The sequence below is a fragment of the Hemibagrus wyckioides genome, linkage group LG11 (assembly GCF_019097595.1).
Source record: "Hemibagrus wyckioides isolate EC202008001 linkage group LG11, SWU_Hwy_1.0, whole genome shotgun sequence".
Taxonomy (NCBI): domain Eukaryota; kingdom Metazoa; phylum Chordata; class Actinopteri; order Siluriformes; family Bagridae; genus Hemibagrus; species Hemibagrus wyckioides.
Window position 1 is genome coordinate 24115049 of NC_080720.1, and position 18652 is coordinate 24133700.

General features: G+C 36.5%; 2 protein-coding genes across 3 annotated transcripts; both read left to right on the top strand.

Moving 5' to 3' along the window:
* Positions 1-450: 450 nt before the first annotated feature.
* Positions 451-9156, top strand: ahcy (adenosylhomocysteinase). The gene is made up of 10 exons (XM_058403585.1): positions 451-610; positions 2099-2289; positions 2878-2953; positions 3489-3641; positions 3892-4004; positions 4455-4662; positions 4806-4893; positions 5463-5580; positions 7095-7289; positions 8682-9156. The coding sequence occupies exons 1-10, from the start codon at positions 583-585 to the stop codon at positions 8811-8813; spliced, it is 1302 nt and encodes a 433-aa protein (XP_058259568.1). The 5' UTR covers positions 451-582; the 3' UTR covers positions 8814-9156.
* A 5071-nt stretch (positions 9157-14227) lies between these two features.
* dtd1 (D-aminoacyl-tRNA deacylase 1) lies at positions 14228-16934 on the top strand. Of its 2 annotated transcripts, none has more exons than XM_058404080.1 (6): positions 14228-14528; positions 14695-14785; positions 14868-15103; positions 15283-15380; positions 15538-15685; positions 16310-16934. In XM_058404080.1, exons 1-6 carry the CDS (start codon positions 14486-14488, stop codon positions 16402-16404), a joined length of 711 nt encoding a protein of 236 aa, XP_058260063.1. In that variant the 5' UTR covers positions 14228-14485; the 3' UTR covers positions 16405-16934. The 2 variants fall into 2 exon arrangements, with proteins under 2 accessions (XP_058260063.1, XP_058260064.1); XM_058404081.1 differs by having other exon boundaries at positions 14232-14528; positions 16769-16925.
* The last annotated feature ends 1718 nt before the right edge of the window (positions 16935-18652 follow it).

The following is an 18652-nucleotide window of genomic DNA, read 5'->3' on the forward strand; positions in this document are numbered from 1 at the left end:
TTCTTATTATTATTATTATTATTGTTATTGTGGCCCTATTCATAAAGACATCCAGTCTCTTTTCTCCTTGAAATTCATGCTTCTTTATATATCATAATGCATGAGGCATTTCTTTCAATTATACAGGTATCCTAGAAATTGTAGCTAATATGCTACCTAGAATTTCATGCTGGGAGCATTTTTTGGCAAGGCAACTGTAAACAGGATCAGAATATGCTTATGTAGTTCTGTAGCCTATGTATATCTGATAAAGTTTCAGTATTAGAGTAGACAAAGTATTACTCTACGACGAGCTTTAAATGGGCTTTATGATAGTTAATAAGGTAGGACGATGCGTAACGAGAGATCGGAAATAGTAAATAAATCAAGAACATTGCGCCTCCTTTGGTTCCAGTTGAAATGGGCGTGGAAAGGTTTCTTGAGGTCGTAGCTCAGATTGGCCGTACGAGCTTATGAATATTACAAGGCGGGTCTAGCTACTTATATACAAGCTCCCTGTGGGTTTTTTCTCTTTCTTCCATCACCTCCGCCTCCGTGTTTGTGCTCAGAATCAGCCAGCGGCTCACTCCAGAACAAACTGCAATGTGTGACAAGCTTCCCTTCAAAGTCGGTAGGTGTCTTTAGAGACTATGTATTGAAACGCTACTTTCACTTTTACTTCCGGAGCAAGCTTCAAAGCGCATTTTTCACCGCTAATTAATAATAAAATTATTTTATCTGCAAAGAACACCTTATGCATGTCTAAACTTTTTTTTTTGTATACATTTGGTTTAGTCTAGGTGCAAGACGGGTATGGTTGTTGTTGCGACAATGTCGGCAGTTTACGATATGGAATTGTAACAAGCATGAGAAAGCCGACCCACAGCATGGCATGGCATGGCATGCTTACTCTCAGTAAACTGCAGTAAATTAGCGTGATTTAATTGCCGCCGGTGCGTTTTAAGAGTTTCAAAAGTAGACAAGAGTAGGGAGTAATTTCGATATGGCGAATTGTCTCGTCTTGAAGCTATTGAAGAATGGCGACAGCCATGTTGGTAGTATTTTAATATCGCACATGTAACTGCTCGGCTCCCGTAATCTCTGTAAGCATAATGCACTGCTATGCTAATAGACACTTAACCGTGTGTGCATAGCTGTCTCTCTCTCTCTCTTCTTTCCTTTAGATGCTTCTTAAGCGATTTTGTTTTGTCTGTTTAACATCTACTTTCCAACAGCTTTATCAAACAATAGTTAAGATTGCAGCAGGTTTGATTATTTGGACTTTGTTTTGTTGATTTGAGAGTCCAGAGGTCAGTTTCAAAAGCAAGGCAACCATAATTCTTAGTTCAGCATAATAATCCACTACTGTTACAGTAAGTAATTAATAATTAGGAGTTTTACAATCGGTTAACTCCTATTACTTAGTACTACTCTTTTAACTATTTCAAACAGATATCACTTACGGCTGGAGAATTCCAGTTAAACTTTGACTGATTATCTGCTTGACTTACATACTGCACCCAGAGAAACATCAAGTAGTGTATATTCCTTTTCGTGACTACAGCAAGTTGCTTAAGTAGTGTGAACAAATGAATAAAACTAATCAGTTGGCAACGCACATCATTATCAGTAAACAGGATTCCTTAAGAACAAGGTGTCAGGATTTAACCCATTTAAGTCTATGTAGAAGAAACTACAACCTTTTTCAAAGTTTGTTATCATGTCATAAATAACAAATGTCAAGCTTGGGTGACAACAACAAACAAAAACCACACAAACATGTAGTCATTTCTGGTGATGTCTAAGACTGTTTTCAGACATGTTATGGAATATGGGGTGTGCTTATTTTTTGAGGAAAAAATATAAAAAATGTTATTGTTTTTGTTACTTGAGGTTATTTCTTGTTTATAAAAGACCATACAATTATTCAGACCCTGAAGACCGAAAACATAGAATTGAAAGAGTGCATATTTTCTGTTCCCCTATTTATTTGTAAATAATAATTGGGGTGAAATAGCAAAAATAATAAGAAAGTTGTTGTGGTGAATCCCAGACCTCAACCCTTACCATGAAGAATATCAGTGATTTGAATTACCTGAGCACATGTGTTTGTTTCCAGCTGATATCAGCCTTGCCGAGTGGGGGCGTAAAGCAATTGACATTGCTGAGAATGAGATGCCTGGGCTAATGAAGTTAAGAGAGATGTATGGGACAACCCAGCCTCTGAAAGGAGCTCGAATTGCTGGCTGCTTGCACATGACTGTCCAGACAGCTGTGCTCATTGAGACTCTCAAGGCCCTCGGAGCTGAGGTGAGGGGAGAGGAGAACTTGCACTTGCACTTATATTTCACAGAGAGCTTTAGATTACAGTTCAAGGAGATTCAGTAGTCATTTGAGCACACACACATATATATGTATATATGTGTGTAAGCTAAGTTGACTTTATAAGCAAATGAGAACAAGAGGACTCTGGACAGATCTTTTTACACCATAATTATGATCTAGCAACTAACTTTTTTTTTTTTTTTTAAGTAAAAGATTTTTATTGGAAGAAAGAGATTCATAACATTTTTATAATGATAATGAGGCATGTGACTGCTCAAATTAATGTTCAAAAGTAAGTTTCATATAACTGTAATCAAGGTTGGTTAACCCTTGACATCTTCACATCATCTTGGTTTCATCTGACTGCTGAAGCTATGGTCTTCAAATAACTTCCAAAGCATGAATAGGAGGCACTAGTCAGGAGAGGGGTGCAAAAATATTTCATGAAATATTAAAACTAATGCCAAGAAGGCCATTATTAATTCATATGCATGTATTCATATCATAAAATTAATTTTGAAGTTGAATTACTTTCTTCCTTCTCCTTTTTCCTCTCCCCCCAATCCCAACCAGGTTCAGTGGTCTAGCTGTAACATTTTCTCTACCCAGGATCATGCTGCTGCTGCCATTGCCAAAACTGGTGTTCCAGGTGTGTCTGTCTGTGTGCATGTCCCTACAATGCTGATTTAGTTTATGCAGACTGTCTGACTCATCATAGTTTAAGGTTTATTTGGTAGGCTAGTTGTTGACTAAATCCTACACTATTGAACCTAACAAATGGTATCCAGAATCCGTATGATAGGAGTTTGCAAAACTGTGTAGAAATTTGTACTGCCTTTGTTTTGCAACACTTTTGCAACTGTTTATGGATTCTGGGCTCAATGTCGCCTGATGGATTTGCTGCAACATCTTGACCTCCTTCCTGGTGCTCTGGTGCTGCAAAAAGTCAAAATTAATGCAAAAAATTTAAAAGCTGCTATTCAAGAAATGTACTTGATCTTCCCCACTGAATTTATGGGCCCATCCTACAGATTACCTGAAACTATTGAAAACTAAAAAACATAAACGGTTTCTTGCTCGTGTTTGTATACTAAATATTGCATTCATGGTTTTTAGCTTATTGCTACTTTTAACCTGGAACCAAAACTCCTGTGAATTATTTATTTATTTATTATATTTTAAAGTGTATGCTTGGAAAGGGGAAACTGATGAGGAGTATGTGTGGTGCATCGAGCAGACTATCTACTTCAAGGATGGTCAACCTCTTAACATGATCCTGGATGATGGAGGAGATCTAACCAACCTTGTGCACCAGAAATATCCCAAATTGTTGTCAGGTATAGTTAATTTTCCTGTAATGTTTTCAAATGTTTTAAATTGTTATGCAGGTCATAAATTGGCACAAGGCCAAATAATACACTTTTGTCATCCTTATTTTCTAATTTCAAGATCATTTTGCTGAATTACTAAAAAGAAATGGCCAGGCTAGGCCAGGTCTTTAGTTTAGGGTCATTTCAGTCACAAACTGGGGGCCCATTTACTTTCTAGGATTTACTAGAAAACTCCTTTTTATTTCAACCGTTTCAGGAATTAAGGGTCTTTCTGAGGAGACCACTACTGGGGTTCACAAACTCTACAAGATGCTCAAGATGGGTGAACTCAAAGTTCCTGCAATTAATGTGAACGACTCTGTTACCAAGGTACCTGTGAGTTTTACTATACAGATGGCTATTGCTCAGTGTTTGTTATTCTCTGGGTATTAGGCAAGTGCATGCTTTTAAAGATCTAGGTGCTAAAGATGGATGCTCTCATTAGTCATTGTTTACAAGGGTAAAATTGAAGATTTGAATCAAACACCTCTGTAACTGTGATGCTTGTTGGATTTATTTATAAATAGCCATTGTCTGATTTGTGAAGGTCAACACACAGTTTAATTTATGTATTGTCTAATCTTTCCAATGTTGATGAATCACTAAGACAATTTGGCATACCCTAGGGAAGTGTTCCTAAACACTCAGGTGACCTTATAAAAAAAATAAAATTAATAAAAATAAATTAACAATTTTGAACATTTTTAATGACCACTTCTTATCAGTCCTTAGAAATATTGCCAGTTTTGGATGAGGCTATTTATTGTTTTTCCTCCGCAGAGTAAATTTGATAATCTGTATGGGTGCCGTGAATCCCTGATTGATGGAATCAAGCGGGCAACTGATGTAATGATTGCCGGGAAGGTGGCTGTGGTAGCTGGATATGGTGACGTTGGTAAAGGGTGTGTTCAGGCTCTTCGAGCCTTTGGTGCCAGAGTCATAGTCACAGAAATCGACCCCATCAATGCCCTACAGGCTGCAATGGAAGGTATGTGTTTTTGCTTGGTTGTCATGCAATAAATAAATATATAGAGATGGATAAGGGGAAAAAGTGTTACAATTTTTTAGCATCTTGCATGGGATATAAAATGTATACTGATTTTGTTTATATGGTTTTGAATGGCTGTACAGGCTATGAGGTGACTACAATGGATGAGGCCAGTAAGGAGGGAAACATTTTTGTGACAAGTACTGGCTGTGAGGATATTGTTCTGGGCAGGTATGTGATGAGGCACAACCATAAGCATATACAACCATACTGATCTTGTGTATGCAGCGTTGGTAAATAGAATTGACTGAAGAGAGGTCACAAACAGACTCACTGACCAAATAACAGATAAGGCAGATGTGTTGGTGAGTCAATATGTATTTTTCTTCTCACTGAGACATTACCACATTGCATCTTGCTTGAAATTCAACCTCAGACCAAAGAATTTGCAGGCTACATATGTCCTCAGTTCTTGCTGGTGATGTGTCCTAGCCTCACTCTAGGGTTCCAAATTCCTCAATTGCCTTTTTCACACTGCTTGCTCTCTAGTCAGTGATAGAGGCCTCTGATGGGTGTTTTTTCCTCAGGCTATTCAAATAAAATATAGTCACTGTAAATAATTTCTTAATTTATTTAGGCATTTCTTTTTTTACATTAGTTTTTTTTACTGTAAATAAATTCATACAACACTGATTACTGTGAAAACTTATAAAACATAATTTTCTGTTTTCTGTCATTTATAATGCACAGTTTTTTTTTATTATTATTTATTTATTTTGTCTTGTCTTTTCAAATCACAGGCACTTTGAGCAGATGAAGGATGATGCCATTGTTTGCAACATTGGCCATTTTGATTGTGAGATTGACATGAAATGGCTCAATGAAAATGCTGCAGAGAAAATCAATGTTAAACCTCAGGTAATGGATTCATGTGTTTGTTATTTTTGAGTACTAACCCAGTGAAACTATAAAACAGCAATACACACAGCCATATACGGTAACCATGAGGTACACTTGTTTAGCTCGAAGCATAATAACAAATATCAACATTATAAACATCAAGGCTGGATGCTTTAATTATGTTAATCAAAATACAAGATGGCTAAATCAAGACCTTTCCGGAAAATTTGTGCCATTAATAACTCTTCACACACAATGTATAATCTACAACCAAGTGGGCATGAAAATGAACTATTTTTGTTTAATTGGAATTTAAAGATATGACAAAACACCTGTTTTCAGACTAAATCCTGTATATAAACTTAAAACTTGATTATAATGAAATTTCTTATGTTTTTGGGTTGTCGATCCATTCATTCATCCATCTGTTCCTTCATCGATTTATGCATCCCTCAGGTTCAGGGAGCATTGTTCTCAAATCTTCAATGGGTTCAGATAAAGCAGAGGGAAGCATTTGTCAGTACACTGCTGGGGGTGGGAGAAATAAGGGGGGACTTCCTTACCTCCTTGTGTGGTGGAGGGTGGAGTCTTCGCTGCCTCTGTGATTGGCTGTCAGCCTTGAGTGCTTTTGCCACCCTGCCTTGCAGCCATGTGCTCTCTTGCTTTCCACTTCAAGAGTGCTGAAGTTGTGCTGTCCTTTCAGCACTAGTCACAGGCAGTAGTCACATGAGTATTGAATTTTGGCTGCATGCAGAACCCCCTCTCAGCTCTGAGCCTACTGCTGCTGGGCACTGAGCTAATTGGCCAAACCTCTGGGACAGGCAGTCTGCATTGCTGTGTTGTGCCTTTGCTTTATGATGGACCTGAAACAAGTCCTATAAAGAAATGAACCATTAAATTACCTGGGCATTGGTGTCCTTTTCTTTGGCCATCTGCTGCAAAGGTGCATGACTGGTCAGTAGACTGAAGCACCGGACTGCCAGGTAGTAGCTAAGCTCCTTGATGGCCAACTTTATTGTTAGGAATCAGTTTCCTGCTGATGTAGTGAACCAGGTACCTGTTTCCTGGCCGTGCAACATTGGTACGTTGGTAACTGTTTCTTCCCGATGGGGCTCCTGTCTCGCCACCACTCTTAAAGGGGTTTTTGATCTAATGATGGACCAGGTGCATGAGTCAGCACATCGTCTCAAAACCAAGACCTGACTGAGTTGGTGGTCCAGTTAGTCCTCTCACTCTCCTAGATACACTTCATGGCATCTGTTAGGGAAACAGCAAATGCAGACACCACTGTCAGCTTGACCCATTTCTTTAGCAAATTGATGTGGTGATGTTGGGGTTCTGTGCACTTACTGTGCTGATGCAGGCTGTAGTTGACTGGGCCCACTCTCTCAAGGAATGTGTATGGGCCCTGTAAAACACAGGGAACACATAGACAGAAAGTGTGTTTATTGTAATGTACACATTCACATAGTTATTAAATTAAATTTTTTTTGTTTGGATCCCATTATAATTCTGACTTTCTCCTTTGCCAGGTTGACCGTTACCGCTTGAAGAATGGACGCCATGTTATTGTATTGGCCGAAGGACGACTTGTGAACCTGGGATGTGCCATGGGTCACCCCAGCTTTGTTATGAGCAACTCTTTTTCCAATCAAGTCCTTGCCCAGATTGAGCTCTGGACCAACAGTAGCAAATACACAGTTGGTGTGTATTTCCTGCCAAAGAAGGTAATTTCTTTTTTAAGAGCCATGTTTTTCTCACTTTTTCTTCCAAACATAGATTTATAGCATTTGGCAGAAATCCGTATCCAGAGTGTATTAATGCCTTTCAGGTTATGTCATTTATAGGCCTGTGGATATGGATACTTGTCTAGCTATTTCCTCCAGCATCTTCACAAGTGCTGTTCTGAGATTGAGTTGCACTTTTTGCACCAAACTGCATTCATCTCTAGGAGAAAGAATGCATCTCCTTCCTGTCCCTGTTTCTGCATGCATGCTATTTTCTGTTTAGATGAATTGCTCTACTTTCAGGAGTTCTGAAATTGTTCTCAATGATAAATAAGACTTGTGGAGGTCCACATTCTTTTTCCTCTGAGGCCTTTTCAAATTCTACACATTTGATACATAATTTTTTTTTTTTTTTTTTTACATATAATTAAAACCATGGATTTGGATAGTGTATGCATAAAGCTGTCCATTCACATGGTTGATAAATGAGACCCTCTCATTTCTTCTCATCTCACTTCTCAAAAGTTTCATAAGCCCAGATGAAATTCTCTCTGGCTAAACAACTTGATAGTTTGTACCTTCCAGTGAGTATGTATCATTAATCTTGCAATATATCTAAATTAAATTTACATTTTATTAACAATTGATGATTTTTATTTTAAGGATAAGTATGTGTTTTTATAAGTTAATTGTGGGCTTTTATGCTAAACAATGGAGGGGGGGCTTCCTTTAGGTTCAGTTCTTCTGGAAAGTTGTTTTTTTCCAATATAAAGTCCTAGAGGTGTAATAAACATTTAAACTTAAATCCAGCTTCTTTTATGGAGTCAAGTCAATTGGCTCAGCTCCCAGCTTTGAAAAAGTAGTTTCCTCTTTCTCAAATCAGATTAGGAAAAATTAGGGTTTTTTTTTTATTTCTAAGCATGCTGCTAGGTGAATGCTATTTTCAAAAGCTAAAATAAGCACCAAGCAGGAAATTGAAGATGCCTACAGATTCTTATGGTCTGATGTATGGGAGCATTTTGGTTTCCTGACAAGTTATGACAGCAAGCAGTACCAAATCTGCCAAATTACTTATAATATACACCAGCATTGATGACACATATATGGTAATGAATGTTCATGCCTTGTTATCAACTGAATCATTTCTAGTGACCACCTGTGAGTAATTGAGACTTTTTCTTTTTGCATTGCACACAGGGACTAATGCTAATGATTTTATTATTAACTCAGATTTATTGTAAATTCTTTTGTTTTTTTGTAACTAAATTTTAGATTATTTGCTTTAGATTACATTAGATTTTTGTATATTTGCTTTGGTCATACATTGGATTTTGCTCATGCGATGTTTTTGACTAGGTTTTTAACCTCTCTTGTTCTCCCTATTAAATATAGCTGGATGAGGAGGTAGCTGCTGCCCACTTGGACAAACTTGGTGTGAGACTGACAAAACTAACAGATAGTCAAGCCAAATACCTGGGTATACCTTCTGAGGGACCTTTCAAACCAGACCATTATCGATACTGAGGAGCTTCTACCAATTGGTCCATGTTCATGGTCAATTAAAGTAGTGCACAGTCCACAAGCACTAGCCTTTTTGTGCCAATGTTCTCAAAAAAAAGATCATTCAGGCTGTTCTAAGACATCACAGACGTCTATCACCCTCAAGATGTACACCTCCAAAGTTGAAGCAAAGCCTCTTTTCAGAAGTCAGTAAGAGGTTGACTATACGGTTAGTTTACTAGTTTATTGTTCCAATGCCCTTGTACTTTCCAGCCATTATTTTGTAAATTCCATGTGACTGTACAACATGAAACATTGCCTGTCATTTCATAAAATCCTTTTTGACAAAATAAAGAACATGCCTGTACTTCTTTCTGTTACTGTTTTCATTTTTAGTTAATAAATCTGTATTGCTGTATTTTACAATTGGCTTTACAATAGCTTTATTTCAAATATAGGCTCATGAATTTGACCGTCTGACATGTCCTTTATAAATTTTCTAGAACACATTAGACTGCTCTGAATACCCCAGAGGCATGTAATCCAAACCCTCACAAAGTCTTCTCATGTTTCTGTGAGCCTTATCCTGTATCCAGTTGTTTTAGGCCAGGTTCAGTAGACTTCCTACCTACCTGTAATGATACCAGTGAGTGCAGTGTAGCTGTATCATGAGCCATGGCTAAGAAAGAAAGTGCATGTATTCAGTACCTTAGTATTTTACTTTGGATCAGACTTTGAGGTTCAGCTAATTAAACTTAAAAAATTTAAGAGACAGAATTGACAAGAAAAACTCCAATTTGTAGTGGCATGTTGTGATAGAGTTTCATAGTAGAATAGTAACAATAGCCACGCAAACCAAGCAAGCCACCTTTTTTGGGCTGTTCAGCGAGGCCCTTTGAAAAACACTTCGAAAGAGCACATCAGTTTGTATAAGAATGAACAGCATGGATGTTGCTAGGCAATTTTTAGAGGGGCTTTAGCCCCCCTAACATTTCTACTCAGCCCCCCGAAAAAAATTTGTGATTCTCTATAAACTGTACACAAATTCGTGATCGCCTCAGTCCCCTTTAAATTTCATATGAAAACGGCGGCAGGCTTCGGCTCTTCCCTGTCTTTCAGCGCGTTCTTCAATCCGCAGACCGCGGTGTCTCAGAGCAAAGATCAGAGGAGTGTGTGTGTGTGTGTGTGTGTGTGTGATCAGGAAGACTTGTATTTGGCTTGTTCAGTACTGAAATGTTATACACATCTATGCAATACAGTAGAATGCTGTAATAAGTTTACCATCCTACCCTGTTCATCAAAAGTTTCTTTTATTTATTTATTTTTATTTTTTACTATTATACCCTCAATGGGGGCTGAGCCCCTCTTAAATGAAAATCCTAGAATCGCACCTGATGAACAACAATCCTATCTTCTCTTTGCAAAAATAAATTGTATTTAGGACAATTCCAAAATAAACTGACTAATGGTCTTGGGGGCATTTTAAAAAAAAAATTGGTCATCTTTCCACAAACACTACAACTAAACTGTGTTACTTGTTAAGAAATCTTATATAGAACCGCTTTCAATTCATTTATTATGTATTGTGAGTTAGCATCCAAATTTTACTACAATCAAACTGTTTTTGAAAAAAAAAGAGTTTCATTTAACAGTACCACCAAACATATCTTTTGTTTGGAGAACGGACGCAAAATATATTACAATTATTATTATTATTAGAACTCAAAAACCTTATCACACATCTTCATACAAGAAGTAAATTCCTTAACTGAATTAACTGAGGTTCAAATGAGAAATCATAAATATGGATGATTTCAATGCATCTGTGTAAAAATCCAAATAATTCTGGTCTTAAAAAATCTTCAAAAAAAAAAAGTGTTTAGTCTCTAACCCTTATTTATTATTCCAAATGTTTATTATTAATTATGGCACTGGAAATTCAAATTGTACATAAGCATCCATGCAAGTAATACTTGTGGTAATACTTATAATACTTAATAATTTTTTACAGGTATCATTATTAATATCAAAATCACATTTCAGTAAAAACTTTCCGGGAGATCATTTGCTATTATATAGTATATACTTTCTATACTATATATGTTATTTTTCAAATAATTTTGCACCCATTTTACTTTAGGTATTATATTACAAGCCTTAAAATTCATTTTTAAACATTCAGTAAACATTCATTTACTATTATTATTATTATTATTATTATTATTATTATATATAATATGGTATGTTGTTCCATATAGACTCCAAAATATTTAATTTATCATCATACTGAGTGTTGAAGGTATCTAACTCTTGAGCAGTATAGACCAACCTATATAAACCCTCAGTTTTAACTAACAACACATAAATAATTAGGATGTCTCTCAATAGCCAAGAATTCAATCCTTTTTCAAAGGACTGAATTACAGGGGTGAAGTTTAGCTCTGTTCTAACCTCAACTTAAAAATTGTCCCCAAAAGCATGCTTTCCTTCTATAATCCCTGACTGTATTTCATCAGTAATTGATTCTAATCCTGATTTTACTGTTTCTGCAAAAATGTAAGCTATAATGTTACGGTCATTATTAATTGTTATCTAATAATAAAGGGTCTTTAGCACGCTTTGGAAATAGGGTTAGTACCTTGTGTCATGGAGGGTAGCAAAACACCCTGATCAATAGGACCGTTAACAACCATTAAAAGAAATTTGTCCAGATCTCATTAAATACTTTTTAAATGGCTGTTCTAAATTCCAAAATAGATAGTCAAAGCCATTATCACAGATGGATGGATGGATGCAACATTGTCATTGCAAAGTACAGGTACATAGCAATTTACATTAGCCAACGTTGGGCCCAACAATACTGGTGTGCATAGTTAATAATAATAGTAATAGTTAATAATATAGTAAGTTGTAATAATATATAGTTAAATAAGTAAACATATTTATTATACTAAGATATGTAAACATAAGCATTAGATACATTCTTTCTCTAATTACCTTTTTCAGAGGTAATTAACTGAAAGTTACAATGTTATATGTGTTCAGATCCTCTTTAGAATTTCTATTTCATGGAGTACTTTGTCATATAGTACAGTAATGTGTCTAAAATAATGTTTTGCTTATCTCCCAGATATCAGGCTTTGATTCTAAGGATCTGTGTAGTAATTTTGCGTAAAGCACAAAGAGAAAGAACATGCCTGACAGCAAGTTAATCTTGCATAACACATTTATTGCACTTGAGAATATTTTGAGATTTAGAAATGGCAATCAATTACTGAAGGGCCATTCTACAATGCATGTGTAAGCAGAGACAACTATATGTAGGTTAATTTTCTGAAACGATAAACACTGTATGTCTGTGCCATTAAAAAATAATTTTTTACAGTTTTGTTTGGTGACGCTAGTTACAATTAAATTCAATTACAACTTTAATAAACTGTACTTGTTTTGTGCATGAAAGGTAAGCCAGATTTGTGTGATTCCATGCGTGTTTTAAGGCTCCAACCACTGAAGTTCATTTCCTCTGTTATTAAACACTTCTACCTACATATATTGCATTCAATTTATTATATAATATATAATATATAATATTTTATACTGTTTTTCCTGTTTGTAATTTAAATGGAGTTTTGCTTTAAATATAAATCGAATGTAAGATCTGAGTATCACCCAAATGGCCTGGTGATACTATTGTCTAGCCAGATGTCTTTAAATGGTAATCATGGTCACGTACATACCCTTTCAGTTCAGTGATGGTCCATGAGGTCCTGCTGCCACGCCCATACTAATAATTGATTTGATTAAGTTTTCTAAATGTTTGGTAAGGCTTTCCATTGTTAAAAGTGCTATACAAATACAATCAAATCGAATTAAACATGATAATTATGATATGTAAGCCTGTCTGGGAATAAGGTCTTTTTGATGTGTACCATGGAGTGGAATCTGGGTTTAGACAGTCTGTAATTTCTTTCACCTTTCCCACCTCCAGCTTGGACTAGGATTGACAACAAAGCTCGTTGAGAAGACTACTCTGAAATCTACAGAGTATGCTTTGACATAGTTGCCACAGAATGACCCCCCTTCGGTCACATGCCACATGCTCATTTTGTGGACTTCAGACTATACACCAAATTGGATGATGTGCTTTACTGTGTCCAAAGGTAAACAAATTAACCCTGTTTCACTATACCATTATCCAAGCAGAAAGATATTAATGAGTGATTTGGGGGAGGTGGCTGGCTCCACCAACCGCTGTAATGGGTAAGAAAAGATGGTGTTAAACATGGTGTGAGAGAGAAATTCTGTAATTGAAATGTGTTTTTGTCTTATTTTGCTAAGTTGACGAAGAATTAGGTGCAGTTTTATTACAGAATTTCATAATACTGAAGGAAACTAGTGTTAGATGTTTGACTTTTTCAAATGCTAAAAGACACTGACATCCTAGATAGGGTCTGGAAAGCTGCCCTGCTCAAAGTGGATGGGGAGAAAGAATTCCACTGAATGGATGTCATGTGCACACAGCTGAATGTCATGAAGAGCTGTTTAACATGTGCACCCAGGTTCAAAAGACTCTGAGGGAACCTGCTTTCTGATCACTAGAGGGTACATTGTCCTTTGTAACATGCATCAAGATGACCCAGACAGAACTGTGCTACCACTGTGACCCACTTGTGCAAATGATTAAAAACTCAAACTCTGCGGCATCCACATCCAACCAAGAACATTCAATAAATTGTCTGTCTTATTTTACTTTGCTTTAAATAAATGTAAGTGTAGAAAATTTTATATTTGTATTTACATTATTTCCATGACCATTATGTACATTTAACATTCTCTAATACTTATTTCCACACAGCAAAAAAGGGGAATATAATTTACAAAGCTCATTCTAATAATAAAGCCAAAGCTGCAACCTTAATTTTACATTTTGTTCTCTAAAGTACTTAGTGAACCAGCCAGGTCAGGGTGAACTTGATTGTTTGCTCATTTATTTATTTATTTATTTATTTATTTATTTATTTATTTATTTATTTATTTATTTATTTATTTATTTAAAAACAAACAAAGAAACAAACAAATAAAAGTAGGATTAAAGCGTTCTCCACTGCTTATTATGAGCACACCTTCGAGACAAAATCTCCTTACCCAAGATATTTTTGCAATATTAAAAATAAACAAAACAAAAAAACTATCACATGCAAAATGACGGTGTCTGTTTCGAAATGCCACAAATAGTGTACTCATGTCTATATAAGTACACGCCCTGCTCTTCTGATCTCTGCCTCGTAAAGCATAAGCAAACGTATGGGCATTGGGCATGCGCGTGCAAATCAGGCGAGGGACGCAGATTCGGTAATCGCAGGCGCAACAAACGCAGCAGCAGCAGTCTCCCTAGCTGTATCATAGCGAACGCAATGGACTGTGGGAGTGGTAGTTCGTTCATTTTCTTGCAAAATACATAAAGAATAGTTTTGGACCTCCTAGGTTATAGCCATTTTCAGTTTTCTTTTTAAAAATCGAAACACTGTTCATGCGATCACGATTAACTCGGAGATTCGACGCTTTAAACAATTTTCTAAAGACTATTCTGAAAATGATACGAAAGAAAATACTTCCGGTCTAAAAGTGGGTGGTCAGTGTACAGCTTGTCTAGGAAACCGGAAATCCACACAGCGTGCAGGCACCCGATCAGAAGCATGAAAGCAATTATTCAAAGAGTCATTAAAGCGAGTGTAACAGGTAAGAGCAAAAACTAGGCTAGAAATATTGTGCAGTAATGACAGATGTGTTGTTTTTGATTTCGTTTGTATTCCAATAGATACACGAAACACACAGCGCGTGCAGTAGTCTAGCTCGCATTAGTGATCAGTGGTCATTTTGTCATTAAATTGTGTTTGAAACACAGTTGGGGAGAAGCACATCAGTTCCATTGGAAGAGGCATTTGTGTTTTTGTTGGGATTTCAACCCAGGACACACAGAAGGATGTAGATTACATGTAAGTGCTGGTATGTATCGAACTATATTAGAAATAGTTTTACAGATTAGTTTCATAATCTGTCTTTATATGTGATTATCAGAGTTCGCAAGATCCTGAATCTGCGTATATTTGAGGATGAGAATGGCTGTGCATGGAATCGCAATGTGATGGACAAGGGCTTTGAAGTATTGTGTGTCAGTCAGTTCACACTGCAGTGTACTCTTAAAGGAAACAAGCCTGACTTCCATTCAGCAATGCATGCTGATTCTGCTCAGCCCTTCTACAACAACTTTCTGGAGCAGTTGAGGATCGCATACAAACCAGAACTCATCAAAGGTGAGAATGAATAAATCACCTAGTAAATCTTTTTTCTTCGTCACTTTCAATTGGAATTGAATGGATATTGACCGGAAAGCTATGAAATATCAGTATAATGTAAGCTCCGTGAATAGTTGTTTTGTAGTCCTGATTGATATGAGGCTAAAGGAGATCAGCTACTGATTATTTTGTTGTAGATGGCCAGTTTGCTGCCTACATGCAAGTACACATTCAGAATGATGGACCTGTCACCATTTATTTGGAATCTCCTGCTACCTGCCTAGATGCCAGACAGGTATTATTCCTTATGTTGGGCACTACAACATACAAAGTAACTTTAATGAAGATGTAGCTTATATACTTCAGATTTTACTGTGAGTGATTAAGCACTGAGTAAATGCTTCTCTTCATATGTTAATATTTCTCTTTGTTTTCTTGATCCTGTATTTAAGTTATCCAAACTAGAAAAGGAGCAACAGCGTAAGGAAAAAACAAGAACTAAGAAGAACTCGGTATCTAGCAAGGACAAGGATGCTTTACATTCTAATGTGGACCCCAGTGCTACTAGTGAGGCAGAAGCAGAGTTGTCTTCAGAAAAAGGTGAGTCTGAGACCTTTGGATGTGATAGATGAATACTTTGAACAAACTGGAAAGTACCCTAAAATGGAGTTTCCTGAATAATGTTTGATTATTTGTTCATAGTGCAAAGCATTACATTTCACTTTTCAAGTGTGTTTTTAAATTTTATTTAATGTTTAATTTACTGAGCAATCAGCCAAAACATGTTTGCCATTTAATGTTTGCATTTTTTTTAAACTATGAGGCTAGTGTAGCCAGCAAGCAATAAAAGTCTCACCCAAAATAATTTCCATAAACACAAATTCCAGTCATCTTGCACCAGATCTCATACATACAAAATTGAAGGGACATTTTATACAAATATAATATTAGATTATGTTAATAATAGTATATTATTGTCCACATAACTGCCAGCTAGATTCAAACTTTGAGAGATTAGAGCCTGGGGTGAATTTTGTACACAAGTACTTTATTAGGAACACTATACTAATAGAGGGTAGGGCCTCCCTTTGCTCTAAAAAAACAGCCTCAGTTTTTCATGACATGGACTCCACAAAATTTTTACATGATTGTATTACACAATTGCTGCAGATTTTTCAGGTGTAGGTTTATGCTCTGAATTTCCCATTCTTCTACATCCCAAAGGTATTTTGTTGGACTCAGATCTCTCAGATCTCAGACTGGAAAACCCAATGAAGAACACTGAACTCATTGTCGGCAACAATACTCAAAAGTTTTGAATGACAAACGTCCATTGTTTTAGATATTTCTTACCTCTAGCTAAAACAAGTGTGTCTTGCCTGATTCTAAGGCTATGTGCACCTTAGTCCAAATAGATCTGAAAACTGCATTTTCATAGGTTTTATTTGGCATTTTCAAACCTATCCACTTGGGAGAATGTTTTTGGAAAGTTCACTTTTCTCTGGGCAAAACGCCATCTCAGTGTGGATGAAAGCCCAAAAACCTAAAAAAAAATGTATTTTCAAATTTAGCAGGATCAGTGTGTTTCCAAAATGGTTTACATTTGATGTACAATTTCTGTAAAGTTTTTACTCTTTCATTTCCAATGTTAACTGGTTAATGTGTAATCTGTTATCTAATTAGGGAGTTGAGACTGATCTGTCCAGCTTCAATTGATTGGCTGCCAATCTTCAGGGACTGCAAACAGGGCAGTGCAACTAAAGCTAATTCAAGTAATTACAAGGTTGTGTTGAATGTATACATAATTATGATTGCAATAAAAAGCACACATGAATTAAAAAAAAAAGTAAGAGTTGCTGTTTTATGTGGCTATTGGGGGTGCTATAATTTTGGCTGCAATGCAGTTTCAAGTAATTCCTTTACCCATCACTGCATGTATATGCATGCTGAAAAGAAAACTTGTAAAATGCTTCCAATAATTGGTCGTAAATACAGTAATGGAAAAAGGTAAACATATGTCAGTGTTTTATATTAATACATTTTAAATTTATTTTTATCCCTAATGAGCAAACCAGAGGCAAAACAACCTGAAAGGCAGGGAAAACTGCCTGAAATTATATTAGGAAGAAATCTTGAGAGGAACCAGACTCAAAAGGAAAACCATCCGCATCTGGGTGACACTGGGAAAGTGTGATTATAAATTAATTTCCTCTGTATACCTGTGTACTGTGTGGTCAAAAAGCAAGCAATTGCATAACCAGGAGATTCATTCTAGGTATAACATGAAGTCTGTCTTGTTGAAGTTATCAACTGTTCACTGTTGGTGGGTGGTGTTTGTTAGTCAACAACATCAAAATCCCATTTCACCAAAAGCTCTGAGCAATTGTACATAATTAAACATAAAAACCCCAAACATTGCTGCTAATGTTTTAAACACACAATTGCCAAATCCTTCTGCAAAGAAATGTGTGATATCTATTCTTGAGGATGTAGGAAGCTGAAGGCTGCATACACATTACAGAAAAAAACACTTGAAAAAACAGTAACTTTACTTGAGTCAAATTGTTTACCTGTAGAAAGATATTTCCAGAAAAAGCACACAGCATTTGCTGAAAAGTACAAAGCTAGAGATGAACAAAAAAGAGCAATTTCGGAACTGCTGCAGAAAGCTAAAGGGGCAGTGGTGGCTCAGGTGGCTTTGGGTTGTTGCTCAGAAGATTGGGGTTCAAGCTGCCACTGCTGGGCCCCTGCGCTCTGACCCCCAACTTCCAAAGTTAGGATTTGCTGCTCACAATCCTGTCTCTACCCATTCAGAAATCTTCTGACAATGGAAGATAAATTCAAAAGGAAAGAAAATGAAAGGCCTCTATAATTTACAACATACACTCCTCTAGACCCACAAAAAAATGGATCATCAGGCTTCCCAAGTTGGCAGCCCAGCCACCAAAGGCCACCAGTGTTTGGAAGGAATCAAAAAGAACGAGGGAAGAATAATACTGTATATGGATGTGAGAGATATTCATCAGGTGCTTTTTGCTAGGACAAAATAAGGATGATCCAGGGAAAAAAAGTATCCTAAAGGCCATATATATAACAACAGTTAAGATAAGCATGATCTTCAAAAGGCCCTAATCAACTGGTATGAAAGAGTAGGAAAATATAATGTTGTTTTAATGGTGTTTTATGGCCCACAATGGAATATTAATGGATTAAAGGCATAGAGATGACTCCTCACTTATTCCTCTGATCAGCATCTATCTAGATAGGCTGCATGACTGCATCAGACAATCTGTTCAAGATAACAAAGAGCTGCTCAAAGTCAGAATAAGCATAACTTTCATCAAATCTGAACAGCCAAGGAGGGGAAGTTCCAAGTTATTCTAGTCTACTCCTCCATCCTCTCCACATGTGGTGAGGATGAAAAAAAAAAAAAAACAGCAATGAAAAGGGAACAACGGGTCAAGAGGCTTTTATTGTCATTTCATTCTTAGAAGGTCATTTCTAAAAACCTTATAAATCTGCTATGGCATATACAATCCCCAGCCCAAACAAAGCAAAAGTCCTCGA

What these genes read in the sequence shown, in the direction of transcription:
- dtd1 (XM_058404080.1), top strand. Translation starts at nt 14,486, where the DNA reads ATGAAAGCAATTATTCAAAGAGTCATTAAAGCGAGTGTAACAG. An exon ending in CATTAAAGCGAGTGTAACAG is followed by an intron (nt 14,529 to 14,694) that starts GTAAGAGCAAAA and finishes TTTGAAACACAG; the next exon opens with TTGGGGAGAAGCACATCAGT. An exon ending in CAGAAGGATGTAGATTACAT is followed by an intron (nt 14,786 to 14,867) that starts GTAAGTGCTGGT and finishes TGTGATTATCAG; the next exon opens with AGTTCGCAAGATCCTGAATC.
- ahcy (XM_058403585.1), top strand. Translation starts at nt 583, where the DNA reads ATGTGTGACAAGCTTCCCTTCAAAGTCG. An exon ending in TCAAGGCCCTCGGAGCTGAG is followed by an intron (nt 2,290 to 2,877) that starts GTGAGGGGAGAG and finishes AATCCCAACCAG; the next exon opens with GTTCAGTGGTCTAGCTGTAA. An exon ending in AAATCAATGTTAAACCTCAG is followed by an intron (nt 5,581 to 7,094) that starts GTAATGGATTCA and finishes CTCCTTTGCCAG; the next exon opens with GTTGACCGTTACCGCTTGAA.